At 34.0% G+C, this 15,781-nt stretch overlaps 2 protein-coding genes across 2 annotated transcripts; both read left to right on the forward strand.

Annotated features, from left to right (window-relative positions):
* The first annotated feature begins 732 nt into the window (after positions 1 to 732).
* Positions 733 to 7,069, forward strand: LOC104090853 (DEAD-box ATP-dependent RNA helicase 20). The gene is made up of 10 exons (XM_009596053.4): positions 733 to 952; positions 1,128 to 1,777; positions 1,858 to 2,034; positions 2,134 to 2,295; positions 2,383 to 2,537; positions 3,592 to 3,684; positions 3,842 to 3,927; positions 4,015 to 4,241; positions 6,381 to 6,614; positions 6,728 to 7,069. The coding sequence occupies exons 1-10, from the start codon at positions 891 to 893 to the stop codon at positions 6,820 to 6,822; spliced, it is 1,941 nt and encodes a 646-aa protein (XP_009594348.1). The 5' UTR covers positions 733 to 890; the 3' UTR covers positions 6,823 to 7,069.
* A 5,791-nt stretch (positions 7,070 to 12,860) lies between these two features.
* Positions 12,861 to 13,589, forward strand: LOC104090862 (large ribosomal subunit protein uL15x-like). The gene has a single exon (XM_009596061.4). It carries the CDS (start codon positions 12,940 to 12,942, stop codon positions 13,384 to 13,386), a length of 447 nt encoding a protein of 148 aa, XP_009594356.1. The 5' UTR covers positions 12,861 to 12,939; the 3' UTR covers positions 13,387 to 13,589.
* The last annotated feature ends 2,192 nt before the right edge of the window (positions 13,590 to 15,781 follow it).

Here is a 15,781-nt window from a genome sequence, read left to right on the forward strand (position 1 = left end):
GGGTTTTATTTGGCAAACATACGTTTGGTCATAGATTTTGCCTACATTTTGACAAAATCTCAAATCCCAAAACCAGCTCAATAGCCGGTTTTGGGCCAAAATATCATTATTACATTTTAAAAAAATTATCCCAAACTTTTGTATTTTATAAAATAGTTCACCATTTATTATTTTGTAACAATGTTGTTTCGTCTTCTCGATAACCTGATAATGTATCATGTAGTTCATTATAAAAATGATAATTTTATATTAAATTTATTTATGTTCATGACTATGGTTTGCGATAATATAATGAATGTTATTGATAATGGTATTGTTGGGTATTTGTGATAATTTTTAGAACTTGTGGATATAAGTCATGTTTCATTTTTTTCCAAAATAAATTTGGGAAATATGTTTTAAAAACTGATGTCCAAATACATTTTTCATCTTTAAACCACACTTCACTCAAATCAGATTTTTCAGAACAAATTTGAAAATCTATGGTCAAACGCTAGCTTAGAAAAAGCAGTAAAATTATTAATTTCAAATTTTCATTTAATTACTGAAGTATTTGTTAAAAAAATTGCCGGAAAATTAATCAAAACCCTTTCTCTTTTTCGTTTTCATATGCTTTCTGGACACAATACGTACAACACGAGAAGGAACTAAGGAATCTCAAGAAAATACTACAATAAAAAAGAAAAAAGGCACTCCAGTAGAATAAAACTATTACCGACTTCAATAAATATTGAGAAAATATCTCCTACGCTACTGGTATTACATTTGTGAGACAGAAATACATAAATAAAGGTTAAACAGAAAACAGAGAGGAGGGAAAGAGGAAAATCCAGTTTCTTTGCCTCCCATTCATCTTTCAAATCCGTAAACCCTAATTCTCTTTTGCGACCATGAGCTACTCTAATTACGACTCCAGATACGGTGACTCAAGCTCCTATCGCCAGCGTCGCAGGTACATGTTTATTTGAAGATTCTTGTTATTATTGTTGTCACATACACTTCGTGGTTTATACGTAGGAGCATTATGTTTCTACATAAACTATACAAGCATAGATAACTCTGTTGGCAATAAAGTTTGAATCTTGTGATTGGGTATTCACTATTTGCTTGTGTTTCTCCGATTGCAGTGACCTAGTGGGTCCACCTCATATATATTCTCGGCCTATGCCTGGTGGAGCTGCGGCTAGCTACGGTCGTGGTGGGCCCCTTCCTTATGGCGGTCCTCAAGCACCGCCTATGGACGCTGGTGCTAGAGGGGGTAGTGGTATGGGTGGATCTGGACCTGTTGCCGGCGGGTCCAATGGGTATCCACCTTTTGAAGGTGGTTTTTCAAGAGGGTCTGGTATGGGCCGGGACAGTGGCTTTGGAGGTGACAGAGTGACTAATGGTGGTATGGGAGACCGGCCTGGGCGATTTGGTGCGGGGTCAAACAACACTGGAAGTAGGAGTGGTGGGAGAGGAGGTAGGGATTTTGATGGAGGCTACAGTGGTGGACGTGGAGGTGGAAGGTTTAGTTCGGATAGAGGCCGTGGTAGTAGTGGTGGGAGAGGAGGAGGTAGGCATGGGAGCTCGCGAGATGATCTAGACAACCTTACTCTTCCAAAGGTAGACTTTGGAAACCTGGTACCCTTCGAGAAGAATTTTTATGTTGAACATCACTCTGTGAGGGCAATGGCTGAAGAGGATGTTGCTCTTTATCGTGCACGGCGTGAGATTACTGTTGAAGGCCATGATGTCCCTAGGCCAATTCAGATGTTCCATGAGGCCAACTTTCCTGGTATTACTTCTGGAGACCTAAATGTATTCATGATTTTAGCTAAATCTTTTGAAATTTGTCTGATTGAATTAGTGTACTAGATTATTGCCTCGAGGTTATTTCAAGATTAGGATTTGTTGAGCCAACACCTATCCAATCACAAGGATGGCCAATGGCTTTAAAGGGCAGAGATTTAATAGGGATTGCTGAAACTGGTTCTGGGAAGACTTTGGCATATCTATTGCCGGCTTTGGTCCATGTCCGCGCACAACGGTTGGGTTAGTATCGTGTTTCCTGTTTGTTTTTGATTGTTTAGACTGGCTTGCTGCTTTTTATTGACTGCCTCCATTTTGATCTTTTCTCCCTCACAAATCCAGCACATGGTGATGGCCCAATCGTGCTAGTATTAGCACCTACGAGAGAATTGGCTGTTCAGATTCAAAAAGAAGCTGTCAAATTTGGATCGCGTGCCAACATAAGTAGTACTTGCATTTATGGTGGTGCCCCAAAAGGACCTCAAATCCGTGATCTTAAAAGAGGTTTTCGGTTTCTTTGTTTGTTACTAACTTGTTTGTTTTGAATCCTTTTTTGCCGAACTGGTTTTAAAACACGAAACTTCATATCAGGAGTTGAAATTGTGATTGCAACCCCTGGTCGGTTAATAGATATGCTGGAAGCTCAACATACAAACTTGAAAAGAGTGACTTATCTCGTGCTGGACGAGGCTGATCGAATGCTGGATATGGGGTTTGAGCCTCAAATCAGGAAAATAATATCCCAGGCATGCATAGTCTTTTCGTTCTTTTTTCCTTCATGATTTTAGTTGCACAACAATCTGTAATTTCGTTCAATATCATTTTGGGCCCTCATCTGTGTTAATACTTCATCATGTTCGTTCACTGTAGTGAAAAGTCAGGATATTATTTTGGGCCATCCTCCAGTCAGGCCGCTACAATTACTCAATTTGCATTATTTATCATGCAAACTGCAATCAGATGAGTGCACTAAGTGGAACTGTCTCTGACAGTTCAGGATGATTATCTTTTTGTTTGACTTGGTCTGCGGTGGTTTATCATTTTTCTGGGGTTGGGATATTAACCCTTTGAGCCATTATATAAAGAGGAAACTGAATTTTTTGCTCAAATTCTTCATAATGCGCTTCAGTTTGTAAATCTTACTAACCATGAATAATATGTGAGAGACAGAGGTTTCTTGACTGAGGTTCTTACATACTTTTTTTGGTAATGGAGACACACAACACGTTCATGTAACTTTTCTTTTCCAAGTCTTTGAAGAGGTTTTAATAGTATACTATCAATGCAAAGGAATTTAGAGGTATTTTGATGGAAGTAGTCAGTGCTGCCGTTTTGCTTTAAATTTGGCAACAATTCCATCGTTTTCTTCCCGGACATTGCCTGGTTGATGGGCTGACCTCAGATGGCTTCTGGTCTTCTCATCCAACTTAATGCAGGATTTAACCGTACATGGCATGCGGAACTTCTGCATTTTCTATGGCTATGTGGTGAAAGATGGATCTTTCATAAGGATATGTTTGTTTCTCCCTTTTTGTTTGACTGTGCACTAATTTGGTTCTGCTGTTTCTCAAACCCTCTAATTATCTCTGTGTTTGTTCAAAATGGGTGGAAAATGTATTCTCTATTTCTTAAATTCGAATCAGAAAGAAATAGCCTCAAATTTCTCGTGCTGTGTGATCATGTATTTTGTCTTGGTGGTATTCTGTTTCGTTATTGGTTGTGCTCGAATTATTGCATGGCAAAGTCCTCTAGGTGAAGCTTAGAGTCTGAGGTTGAAAATATTTCTTCATGATGCTACAGATTAGACCAGATAGACAAACCTTGTATTGGAGTGCGACTTGGCCCAAAGAGGTTGAAACCCTGGCTAGGCAGTTTCTACGCAATCCCTATAAGGTAAGTAGTGACACTATATTCTTTTTGATAAAGTAAGTAGTGATGCCATATTATAATGCATTGACTTTATAGTGTGTTAACATACATGTGCATCACAAGTAACATCACTGTTTTTAAAGATGTTTTGCAATGTGTTTAAACATGCTTAACTTGTCAGGTCATCATTGGGTCTCCAGACTTGAAAGCAAATCAATCTATAAGGCAAATCGTTGAAGTTGTCACAGATTTAGAGAAGTATAGAAGGTGTGATTTAATAGCCACCCACATGTTATTCGATGATTTCCGTCTTCAAACTTGATTGCTCATGGTCATGGTTGTATGATTTCACAGGTTGATTGGGCTTTTGAAAGAAATGATGGATGGAAGCAGAATCCTAATATTTGTAGAAACAAAGAAAGGATGTGATCAAGTGACAAGACAGTTGAGAATGGATGGATGGCCAGCTTTATCCATCCATGGCGATAAAAGCCAGGATGAGAGGGATTGGGTCCTGGCTGAATTCAAAAATGGCAGAAGTCCCATAATGATTGCCACTGATGTTGCTGCACGTGGTCTTGGTAGGATCAATAATGTTTAGGATTACGATTTTTTAGTCTGTCCATTTAGGTCTTTCACACTAGAGGAAACGAGTCTCCGGCTGCTGTCAACTTTCCTGGGTAAGTACTCTGTGGTTTGGGTACATAGGTTTGGGACGCACCTAGGGGCGCGTTAACCACAATAACAGAAAAACAATGTTTTTGTTCACGTGAACAGGAGAGTATAGGATTTCTCGGAACTGTCAATATCAGAACAATTAGTTGAATCTTGGTAGAAGTCAATATCAGAACAATTAGTTGAATTTTGGTAGAAGTTTAGTGGTAGCTTAGGTAAATGAGCGTAGGTAAACACGTCACACTTTAGGTCCTAAAGTTACAGTTAAACAAAATACTGCACTTTGGGTTGGCTGAAATTTTGGTAGGGTTTTTGGTTTCATCTGGTGTTCGAGTAAGTCGAACGCTAATTGCAGTCTCTCAAATTGTCCAAACATATTTCAGTTAATGAGTTTTATCTCTTGATAAAATATTAAATGCAGAAACTTAATAGTAAACCCTTGCAACGTATTATGTGACCAACTCTTCAGTAATCTTAAAAAATTGGAGGATCTTTAAGTAGGAGAAGCTGCTCTTAAAGTGAGCACTATGATGATGTAATAATGTAGGGGAATTTGAATGTTTTCACACACTTCTAAAGGAGATGAATCCCTCGTAGGGCTATAAGAATGTCCCCAATGTAAAAATTTTGGTTTAGTAGCATGCCATGAGCTTTCCTTTTCTGGTCTGTGTTGGACAGTTTGGTAACAAGGAAACTAGAGGTCGGACATTAATATGAACTATCCGAATACATTTTTCAAGTTGGAATATATTGGAAAATTATAGTACTGAAAGAGGTTTGCAATCAAGTGTCAATGATAAGATTGCCTTGATTTACGGTTGTTAATAAAAGCTAAAGTTTTTAAATAGGGGTCAATCAGTTTGAGGCAACCTGGGTCTAAAAGTAGGTTATAAAAGCTGTATGGAGGGAGTCCTATTCTCATTAGTGGAGTTTCTTTATGCGGCCTTCTTAGTTTGTCATACAATTTCAAGTGATGTTTAATGTCTTATGGCATAGCATCCTTATCGAAAAGTGTTTAATGTCTGTCGACAAAGCATCACACAAAAAATTTATAGCTTGTGTTCTTCTGATTTGCCCCTACTTATCCTCGGAATAGGAAACCTGTGAGATCTCTTTTTAAAAAAAAGAGAACTGATGATGACGCGAAGGTCGCATCGCTTCATTTCCTTAGTAAAATTAGGTGTACAGTTTCTTTTACATATGTGGGCTTACTGGGATTTTTTACATTGTAGTTAGTGGAAATTGAAATTTTAATTCATAATACAGGCACTTGTGAGTATTACACTCGTCGCCCCATCCTTAGAGCACACAAGCTAATTGCATGGCTGATTGTGTTTCTATGTGCACTTGGAAAGTTGTTGGGTGGTAATGATACTATAGGAACCCAGTATTATTGCAGCACCCTGCACCCTACCCACTCAGTGGAGCATTTGAGTATTCAAGCTGAATGAATGGTCAATTGTTCTTTTATACATTAGAAAGTTTGGTGGTGGGTATAAAGGGGATACGTGGGCTCGTCGAGCTGAATTGATGTTGGTTTTTAAAAATATTGCCAACTGCCTTTGTGAAAAATATGTATTAGAAGGATAATGGGAACTGGTATAGTGAAAATTAGGTGTCAAATGAAGGTGTTAAACTTCATGGTGCAGTTAGTGAAGATCCATTTGTTATATTTTAGGAATTTTAAGCTTAGGGAGGCAGGTTTTGTTGAGTTTCCTCTACTTTTTCCACAAAGGGTATGACTCAAGTCATTTTGTCTAAAGTAAAGTTGAGGTTAACGTTGCCCATCCACAGTTATGGAGCTGTTTGTCCTGACAGCCCGGTAGACTCATGCAAGATTATCGTGTCACTGGATTTGATTTTGGAAGTTGTGGTGGAGCTGCTCCTTATCCCTGCCAGGTTAAGGTGGGCACATTTATGTAAGGAATGTGTTATATCTTACATATGATCACTTGGATCTCAGTACTGCAGGGATAAGGTTGCAAGTTATGTTGTACTTTCTCAACAGTTGGGTGTAACTGGAGTTATTGTTTCATTTGATGCAGATGTTAAGGACATAAAGTGTGTTATCAACTATGATTTCCCTTCAAGTCTTGAGGATTATATTCATAGGATTGGCAGAACTGGGCGTGCAGGTGCCACCGGAACTGCATTTACATTTTTCACCCATGCAAATGCCAAGTATACCCGACAGCTTATTAAGATCCTTCAGCAGGCAGGGCAAATTGTTCCACCTCAACTTTCTGCATTGGCAGGGTCTACTGGTCCTAGCACTGGAGGTTTGTGTTTAAATACTCAACTTCTAAGTCTATTTTGTATATTAGTCCAACTTGTGAACACAATAATAAAGATAAGTACTCTATTTATTTGGATTTTGCTTTTCTTGCTGCAGGGAGCAATTTCCGGTCTAGAGGACGAGGTGGCTTTGGAAACCGGGACCAGAAGTCTGGATCCAACGTAATTCCTCTTGGTAGAAGGCCTTGGTAGTTTCTGTGCCTACTCCAATTGAGGATGCTATATACATATAAGGACTATGTATACTAGTTTCTAAAAACCATAGGTCTTGGGTTACTGTATTCTGTTCAGTTTATTGTTCTTGCTAGCTGATTGATTTAGTTAATTAATGGGGAGAAGCTAACCTGTTTCCTTTAGTCTTTGTTGAATTGGTTCATTATGTAGACATGTTTTAGGAATTTTGTGATTCAAATGGAGTTATAGTAGTTTTTTGCAGAAAGAGTAATATTATGCTGTTAGGTGTTCCTTCCAAATTCTTTTGAACTAGAAGTGACGTGTCAAGTATGGGATTTTCTCCTAGCCTTAAAAATCAATATTTACTTTATAACACAAGTGCATAGTTGTTCTTGTTACTTAAAGTTGGAAGCGAACCTCAGTAATATGTACCAAATATCATAACCTAAAATCAGCAAACAAGTAGATAGTATAACATGTACGTGTCAACTGGACAGCAATCTGCTACGCAAAATCAAATCAACTAGAATACTTTTTAAACTCGGTAAGTCGATTATATTCCTAATGTAATGAAAAACACAATGAAACTTCAACAAAATCCGTATTTATTACTGTGCTAACATAGAAGAATATTTTGCTTAATAGCTTCTTTAAGGCTACATGCACTGGTCGATTACTATATAAGTAGTATAAATCTTAGTATTTCACATACTATAATAGTTTAGTTTATTTTAGTTTTCGGCTGAAATTGGACAGTCTAGAAGAGTAATAGAAAATTCTAATTCAGAAGAGAAACTCAAATTCAGAAGAAAACACATAGCAGTGGAAAATATAAAAGAAAATGGCATGGTATGACAACACATAAAGAGAAGGGGGTTTTACCTTCCTATACTACATATCAAACTTTATTACCCTCCCTAATCAAGTTTTAACTTAGTTACATGGACATATACAATTTATCAATTATATACAAATTAGTTTTAAATGAGTATCCATTTATATTAGGAACTACTGTAGTATCTATGAACGTGCATAGCACGTTAATAATAGCACGTGATGGTTTAAATATTTATTTATATGACGGAACAACAAAATTTAATTAATGAGAGAAATTTTATGTATAATAATACAACAATCATCTAAATACCGAAAAATATTACAACTGATTACATGAGCATAATACGTAAATTCAAAATGAGAGGACATCATCAGAACTTACCCAAATGATCAATTTAGTCACGTTAGTTAGATAATTATGTATTAAAGTTAAAAGTATTTAATGTGATGGTATCTTACCGAACAATTCTTTGTAGACGATATTATTTTTGTGTATGTTTCCTTCTAATGCATTGGTTGCTCTGCCATAACCAGAACTTTTGTTGATATTGATATCCCTCTTGAAAGTATAACATATAGTTGTTCGTGCAAGAAAATTTATTGCGGTAAATATAGTCCAATATTTAGGATGTTTGTTCTTGTGTTTTATTTATTATAATTGCAAAACATAAACATACTTAAAATTATTCACGCAAATTTAAAAGGATATTCTTTAGTTTCGGAGGATGAAAGTTGAATTCGGGGATAAACATATACTTAGAAGCACATTAGCTAGTATCATAATCTTGCATGTATGACGTTATTGTCAAAACTTCTATATATCATATGTGTGCCATTACATTAGTTATTCGGCATATCTAAGTTTTTCAGTAGTATGATGGGCATATTTTTCTTTATATGATGGAATATCAATTTAATTTAGTATATTATATATACGGTAAACTAACATACGTAAGTAATAATAAACTTGACAACAAACATGTATGGTAGAAGGCCATGTGGTATTAAAGTATTTAAGTATTGTTTTTTTGTTTATATCATAAAATTTGTTATCAACATTTTATTTAGTTGATCAACATATTTATTTATGCTAGTTAAGATAGCTTTTAAATTTCTATCATGCAATTTGCAAATTGCGTTTTAATTTAATGATGGAAATATTTCCCTTATTAAATGTACTACTATTACCATTGGGGTTGATAACCAAGTGTTCTGGAAGAACCAATTCATCTTTATTGGATGCTCTTTTTTTGTTTCCGACACAAAGAAAGAAGTCACTGAATATTGGATATGTTCTTACTCTATATTTCTTAGCATATGAATCTTTTTCATTTGAGGCCATAATTATAATTTTGGCAAGCTAGCTTTTAAAGTCTCTACTTTCGTTGATTTTGGAACTACCAGTGGTACTTGACATAAATCACCTCCCAAACTATTAATTTTCCATCAAACGGTTAATTGATATCCAATATATCTCCAGAACTCTAGGCAATTGTTTTGATCATTTGATACTTAGCCATAAACGCTTTATCCCATGTTATCAATTTTGCTTTCATTATAAATTTAGTATTATTACTCTACTTTGATATATTTGTGATGGTTATTTCAGTTGTTTGAAGATATATCAGGCATAACAACTCGAACCTCCAGAGAAATATTTTCTTAGAGATGCAATGCTGATAAAGGGGATGAAAAGCAAAGAGATGTTTGTATTAACAGAGAATACAGAAGAAGCAAATAAAGCAGACGCATAACCGATTAGATTAGCAATAGCCTTAATAATACGTATAATCCGATCCAAAAATCCAAAATATTTATCCGATTCAAACTTTAAAATTCGATTCGATATTAATTCGGATTGCATTTTGTAGAATCCGAAGTCCGAAATGTGCTAAATCCGATCCGATCTATGCACAACCCTAGTATCATGCCCCTTGATCTGACATTTATAAGTAATGCATGACATAAAAATATTATTTCAATTCCATCGGAGACATCTATAAAGGATAATCTCGCTATACTGAAGTCGACTATTTATAATATAGTATTGAAAGCTTGTTCTTGTTCAGGATATAACTTTAATTGTGCTTGCTCAAACACTTATATGGCATTTTGATTCTTAATACTATACTAACATTTTTTACTTTGTGTTCTAATTTTTTAAATCTCTAACGCTATTTTTATGGAATAAATTTATGTACCCTAAGTTTTTTTAACTTGAAAAATAATTTTACTCATATGATGATAAAAAAAATAATTGAATTAGATTCTCTTGATAAATAATTAATTGAAAGGGTTAATTATTTGGTCTTAACATAAAAAATAATTTATTTTATGTTGATCCAGATCTTAATATTAGTTCATATCTTATTTTGAATATTTAATCTTAATTATAATTTTATTCACCATAAATTTTAGTTTCAAAGAGTAAAAAGATCGATCTACATTTCAGTTTTAGATCTTTATGTTTGTAGAATCATTACTAGTATTGACTCTTACCAACCATATTTCTTTCTTTTTCTCACATATTTTTATTTTCTTAGTTGTTTAATAATTGGGTATATTTTTCAATATTACACGAAAAAATTGATAAATATTTTTTTATTTGAGTAGGAAAATAATTTAAATATAAATATAAAAATATGCTATCGTGGGATATTTTATTTTATCAATTTTAACGTTTTGTGCATTCCATTTAACATTACTTTTAATTTTTCTTGGTATTGAATATTATGGAGTGGTAACGTATTGCCAATACAGAGGATTCTTATGAAATTGATTTTATTAAACCTTCGTACATATTTTTAATAAGAATTTAATAGATAAAGTTTTATAATGTTAAAATCTTAAATATTAAAAAAAAATTAACATACAAGGTATTGCAGTCCAGAAAATAGGTTATTGTATTTATGTCATTTCCCTATGAGTTCTTCTAATTAATATTTTAGGACTATTTTGGTCTATCAATATTTTATTCGAACTTTTATAATAATATATATAGGCTCTCCTTTTTCTAAATGGATTTGAACAATATAATGCATGCTCAAATTAAATTAGTAATAGGATATTATAATACGTTTTCAAATTAAATTAGTAATAGAAATTTTAAGAAGTACCAAACGTATTCCTAAATTATTAGATTTACATGCTAACATGTAGTATTATATATTTATGCACGAAAGTAATTACTCTAATAGAATTCCTAAAGGTAATCATGTAGGATTCCTAACATGTAGTATATGTCCTAAAACTAATAGAATTATAAAGCTAATGTCTAGAATTCCGGTTATGTCCTTTTATTGTGAGTTATTATGCTTAATATTATAAGGTTATTTTTGTAACCCGACATTATATTCATGCTTTTATAATAATATAGACTGTATAAGGAATCAGTTATTTCTCATCAATGTTCTCTCTCCTGCTCTCTCTCTCTCTCTCTCTCTCTCTCTCTCTCTCTCTCCCTCTCTCTCTCTCCGCCTCTCTATCTCTCATTCTCTATTCTTTTCCCAAATTTTCTTCCTCTGATATTCTCTATTTTTTATCCTTTCATGTTGTATATATTATTAATGGAATTTATCAATAGATTTCAATCGTTTTACTATAGAGTTTTAACTTAGCAATTTCCTTTCATGTTGCACAATTGGTGTCCAAATTAAAATTGTCAATCAATAAATTTTGAAGGTGTTTGACTCTCCACCATTGACAGCCATTAAAAAGTTTTAAAGCTTTGAATTCGAATTTGGGTTTTCAAAAATCATTATTTGTTTGAATTGGGTGTTGTTGCAACCATCAAGGGAAACGACTTAGAAGATGACGAAATCGAGTCGGTTTTGCTGAAAAGGTTCGGAGAAACCTTGATCTAAAGAACAATTGGGAATATTATTTGGAGTTTATATCTCAATTTTGAGGGTGTTTGGTGAAGACTAGACTTGATTTTGGTTGAATTTCAGATTGAAACTCGAAGAAGAAGAAGAACACATGACATACAATATACTTACGAAATTTGTAATAAATTTGTTTTATAATTGTATGTAACTTGTATTCTGTTGTAGTTATATATTTTTTTATTTGAATATTGTATGAAAGTTGAAAAATAAATGTATAATGTATGAATCGTTGTATAAAATTTGTATTTAAGTTGTCAATACTATCTTTTTACATAAAGTTGTTGATATGTATCAAAATTGTATTAAGAGAGAAAGTTTTGATTGGAATTTTAAAGAGGAAGAAGCACACACCACATACAAAATATATACAAATCAGATACAAAATATACAAAAGACATATTATATAAAATTTGTATGAAAAATGTATTTAAGTTGTATGATATTGTAGATATATTTTAACTGGTAAAAATAATGTATGAAAATTGTAAATAAGTGTATACTATGTAATTAGATGTATGAAATTTATTTTTAGTATGTATGAAAGTTGTAGATAAGTTATAAATAAGTTGTATATTATATAATTAGTTAAATAAAATTTATTTTTAGTTTATATGCTATTGTAGATGCATCAAATTTACATTAAATTGGTATGTTATTGTACTATACATTATTTTTTTTCTGACAATCAATTGATTAATAAACTATCGAATAGAATATCTGACTAGAACAAAGAAGTTGAACGATGAAAGGAAATTGCTAATCGTTTTATATAATGAAAACGGTATAGTACATACTTGAATTCGATTTTTTTTTTGGTTCCCAAATCTCAACAGAATTGCTGTGCTAATGCGTCAGTGAATCAAGAAAACGGTGTGCTAAATAGATAAAGAAGAACATACACAGTTAAGAAGTTGTGACTGGAGCAAGTTTCATATGTTTTTGGATGAGTTTGTGTTTAGCTTAAAATAGGTAATCCACAATTGGAATGAATCTAATTGAAAGAGAAGAGAGAAAAAGGAAAAGAGTGTAACTTAATCCTCTAATTTAAGGAACTAATAATGAATTTTATATAAATTGTAAACAAACTTTATTTATGGAGGATAATTTTTAAAATTGGGACAATTTTAGTAATAACTTTTCATATAGTGTATAGGAAAGAAAAAATCCCGCAATATTTTAGACGCGCGTCTGAGGGCATGACAACACATAAAGAGAATTGGCAATATATTAGTCTCACGTCTGAGAGCAGTAGGCCCAAGCCCAAACTAGCTAAATCTTCGCTAGGCCCAAGCCCAGAAAATTTCTTCCATCTATAAATATCTGAAACCCTAAAGTCGCCACACTCCTCTAGGGCTCTTTACCTAGTTCCCCATTCCCTTTTCCCCTTACCTCTTTCGCAGCCGACGCAGAAATGACGACGCGATTCAAGAAGAACAGGAAGAAGCGGGGCCACGTCAGCGCCGGACACGGGCGTGTCGGTAAGCACAGGAAGCATCCAGGTGGTCGTGGTAACGCCGGAGGTATGCACCATCACCGTATCCTTTTCGACAAGTACCATCCTGGTTACTTCGGAAAGGTCGGTATGCGTTACTTCCACAAGCTTCGCAACAAGTTCCATTGTCCAACAATCAACATCGACAATCTCTGGTCACTTGTTCCTCAAGAGGTGAAGGACAAGGCTAAGAGCAGCAACGCCACTGCTCCTTTCATTGATGTTACCCAGTACGGTTACTTCAAGGTTTTGGGTAAAGGTGTTTTGCCCCAAAACCAAGCTGTGGTCGTCAAGGCTAAGCTCATTTCAAAGAATGCTGAGAAGAAGATTAAGGAGGCTGGTGGTGCTGTTGTGCTCACTGCTTAGGTTTGCTTATTCTTATTAGTTTTTTATGTTATTCATATGGCCGGATCTCGACTAGTTTGGGATTAAGGCGTAGTAGTTACTTTCAGTTTTGGTTTTTATTATTAATGGATGTTTAAACTTTATATTACTGGGTTTTTGTCTTGAAATACATTCGGATATTGCTATGCTTTTTCTCTGGCTCAATTGGATAAGATATTACCTTACGGATCGCGTGCCATGCTGTGTAGTGTCATGTTATGCTCGTTTTGTGGTTTTATGCCTATTGCCATATCGCTTATTTATTTTGGATTGCCATGTTAATGTGGTTTGTGTGCTTTTTGTGACTACTGATTACTGATTGTTCATGTTAGATGCTTAAAATAGCATAATGAAGGTGGTGTCAATGTTTGGATCTGAATAATATCGGTTAGGCAGGTTGTTAGTTTGGAAATTGGCAAGTTTTATGACCAATTTTTCTTTTGGCAAACAAGAATAATTAAGTATGTGTGGTACTTAATTGCCTGTAGGGTTGTAGTCAAGTTTAATCCGGCCTAAATGGTGTTGATTAAGAAGTGTAACTATGGTGCTTGCTCTAGTGAAGTTTTGGTTGGGAAAAAATATGTAGAGTCCATTTCGTTGGTTGAAGAAAGCAGAACTGGTATGAGCCTGTAACTGAGTTTTGTGATAATGCTTTGGTGATAATCATTTTGTATGCTGTAAAAGCCTTGTTGGTTGCAACACAATTTCTGTTGCTCATTCTTAGCCTGCGGCTAATTTTCTTCTGGTATTCATTCTTGGTATGGATGATACTAGAATTCCGTTAGCTCCTTTGTTATACCAAGAGTACTTGAGGTAGTTAATTGAGGAATGACTTTGGGAAATAAAATTACAATTTACAAAGCGCAGATCTATTTTGTATAATCTTTTCATTGATACCAAGTGCAATTGTGGCAATTGAATTGTTGCTTTTCTTTTTGGTAAATGAGAACATAATATGCTAGATTAGACATCATAACCTGCTCAATCTGTTATCGAGCTGTGCTTTTGTGTCCTCTTCCATTCCCATGTCTCTGGAAAAGGTCCAATGACCATGCAATCAATGTCTTCATTCCATGCCTTTAAACGTCTAATTTTGGTGTCTTGCCTACACTTGTTAAAGGTCTCTATTTGTATGAAGTGCACAAGGGCCGGCGTCTTGTAAGACATTGAAATCTATATATGAAATGTGATGGCTGATTGAATTGTACTAGGTTTTGAGAATATTAAGATTATGCTGTATTAGTGCACTCAAGATAAGTGGTCAATGAACTGCGTAAGGCATTGAGAGTTTAATGTTCAAATTCACCAGTAGAAATAAAAATGGCAGGAGATTTATAGCCTGTTTGGCTAAGCTTTTTTTTTGGGGGGAAAAGTGCTTTTCCCCCAGTGTGCACCAGTAAGGCTTTGAGAGTTTAATGTTCAAATTCACCAGTGTGCACTCAAGATAAGTAGTCAATGAACTGCGTAAGGCTTTGCGCAAGTCTTTTTTTCCCCCTCAAAAGCACTTTCCCCCCTAACTTGAGGTGTTTGGCCCAATTTTTTTTTTTTTTTTGGAAAAAAAGTATTTTTGGGAAGAGGCAGGAGCAGTTTTTGAGAAACAGAAAAAAAATAGCTTCTTCCCAAAAGTAAAAGCAGTTTTGACTTTTCTTCTTGCCAAAAATACCCTTGACAAAATATTGTATATACCAAAATAACTGTTAAACCTAATACTTAAGATATTAATGTATAATATTTATAATTTTTAGGATAGCTTTCTAATATATAGTGACTTTAGGGTGAGTGCTTTTATATTTGTTGAATGATTTTTAATATATTTAACTTATATTAAAAGTTTAACTTATATTAAAAGAATTAAGTACTTTTAAATTTTATTTTCATGTTTTACTTAAATAAAATGAAAAGATTTAATTATCGCCTGTAATAACAAATTTTTAAGATTATTTATTTACTTGTAATATTAACTATTAAGTAAACTTATTCATGTCCTTAATCGTAATTTGATACTTAAAAGCATTTTTTGAAAAACTTGGTTAACCATAAAATATTGCTCAAAGGTGCTTTTCAGATTGATTAGCCAAATGTATTTTTTTTTAAAAATACTTTTTTTGAAAAAATCACTTTTCAAAATAAGTTGATTTCTCCGGCTTGGCCAAACAAGCTATGTTGTGATGTTTAGTGCAATTTTTGTTATTTTATAAAATTAGTCTGTTAGCATGATCTATCCTTTAAATTTAATTTGGCCAAGTTTATTTTTGGGCCAAAAGTGCTTTTGGCCAAAAATTGAGGTGCTTGGCCAAACTTTTGGAAGGAAAAAATGCTTTTGAGGAAAAGCATAATCAGTGTTTGAGAAGCAGAAAAAAAAAGAAGCTTTTCTTCA

Source organism: Nicotiana tomentosiformis, chromosome 3, assembly GCF_000390325.3.
Source record: "Nicotiana tomentosiformis chromosome 3, ASM39032v3, whole genome shotgun sequence".
NCBI classification, from domain to species: Eukaryota; Viridiplantae; Streptophyta; class Magnoliopsida; order Solanales; family Solanaceae; genus Nicotiana; species Nicotiana tomentosiformis.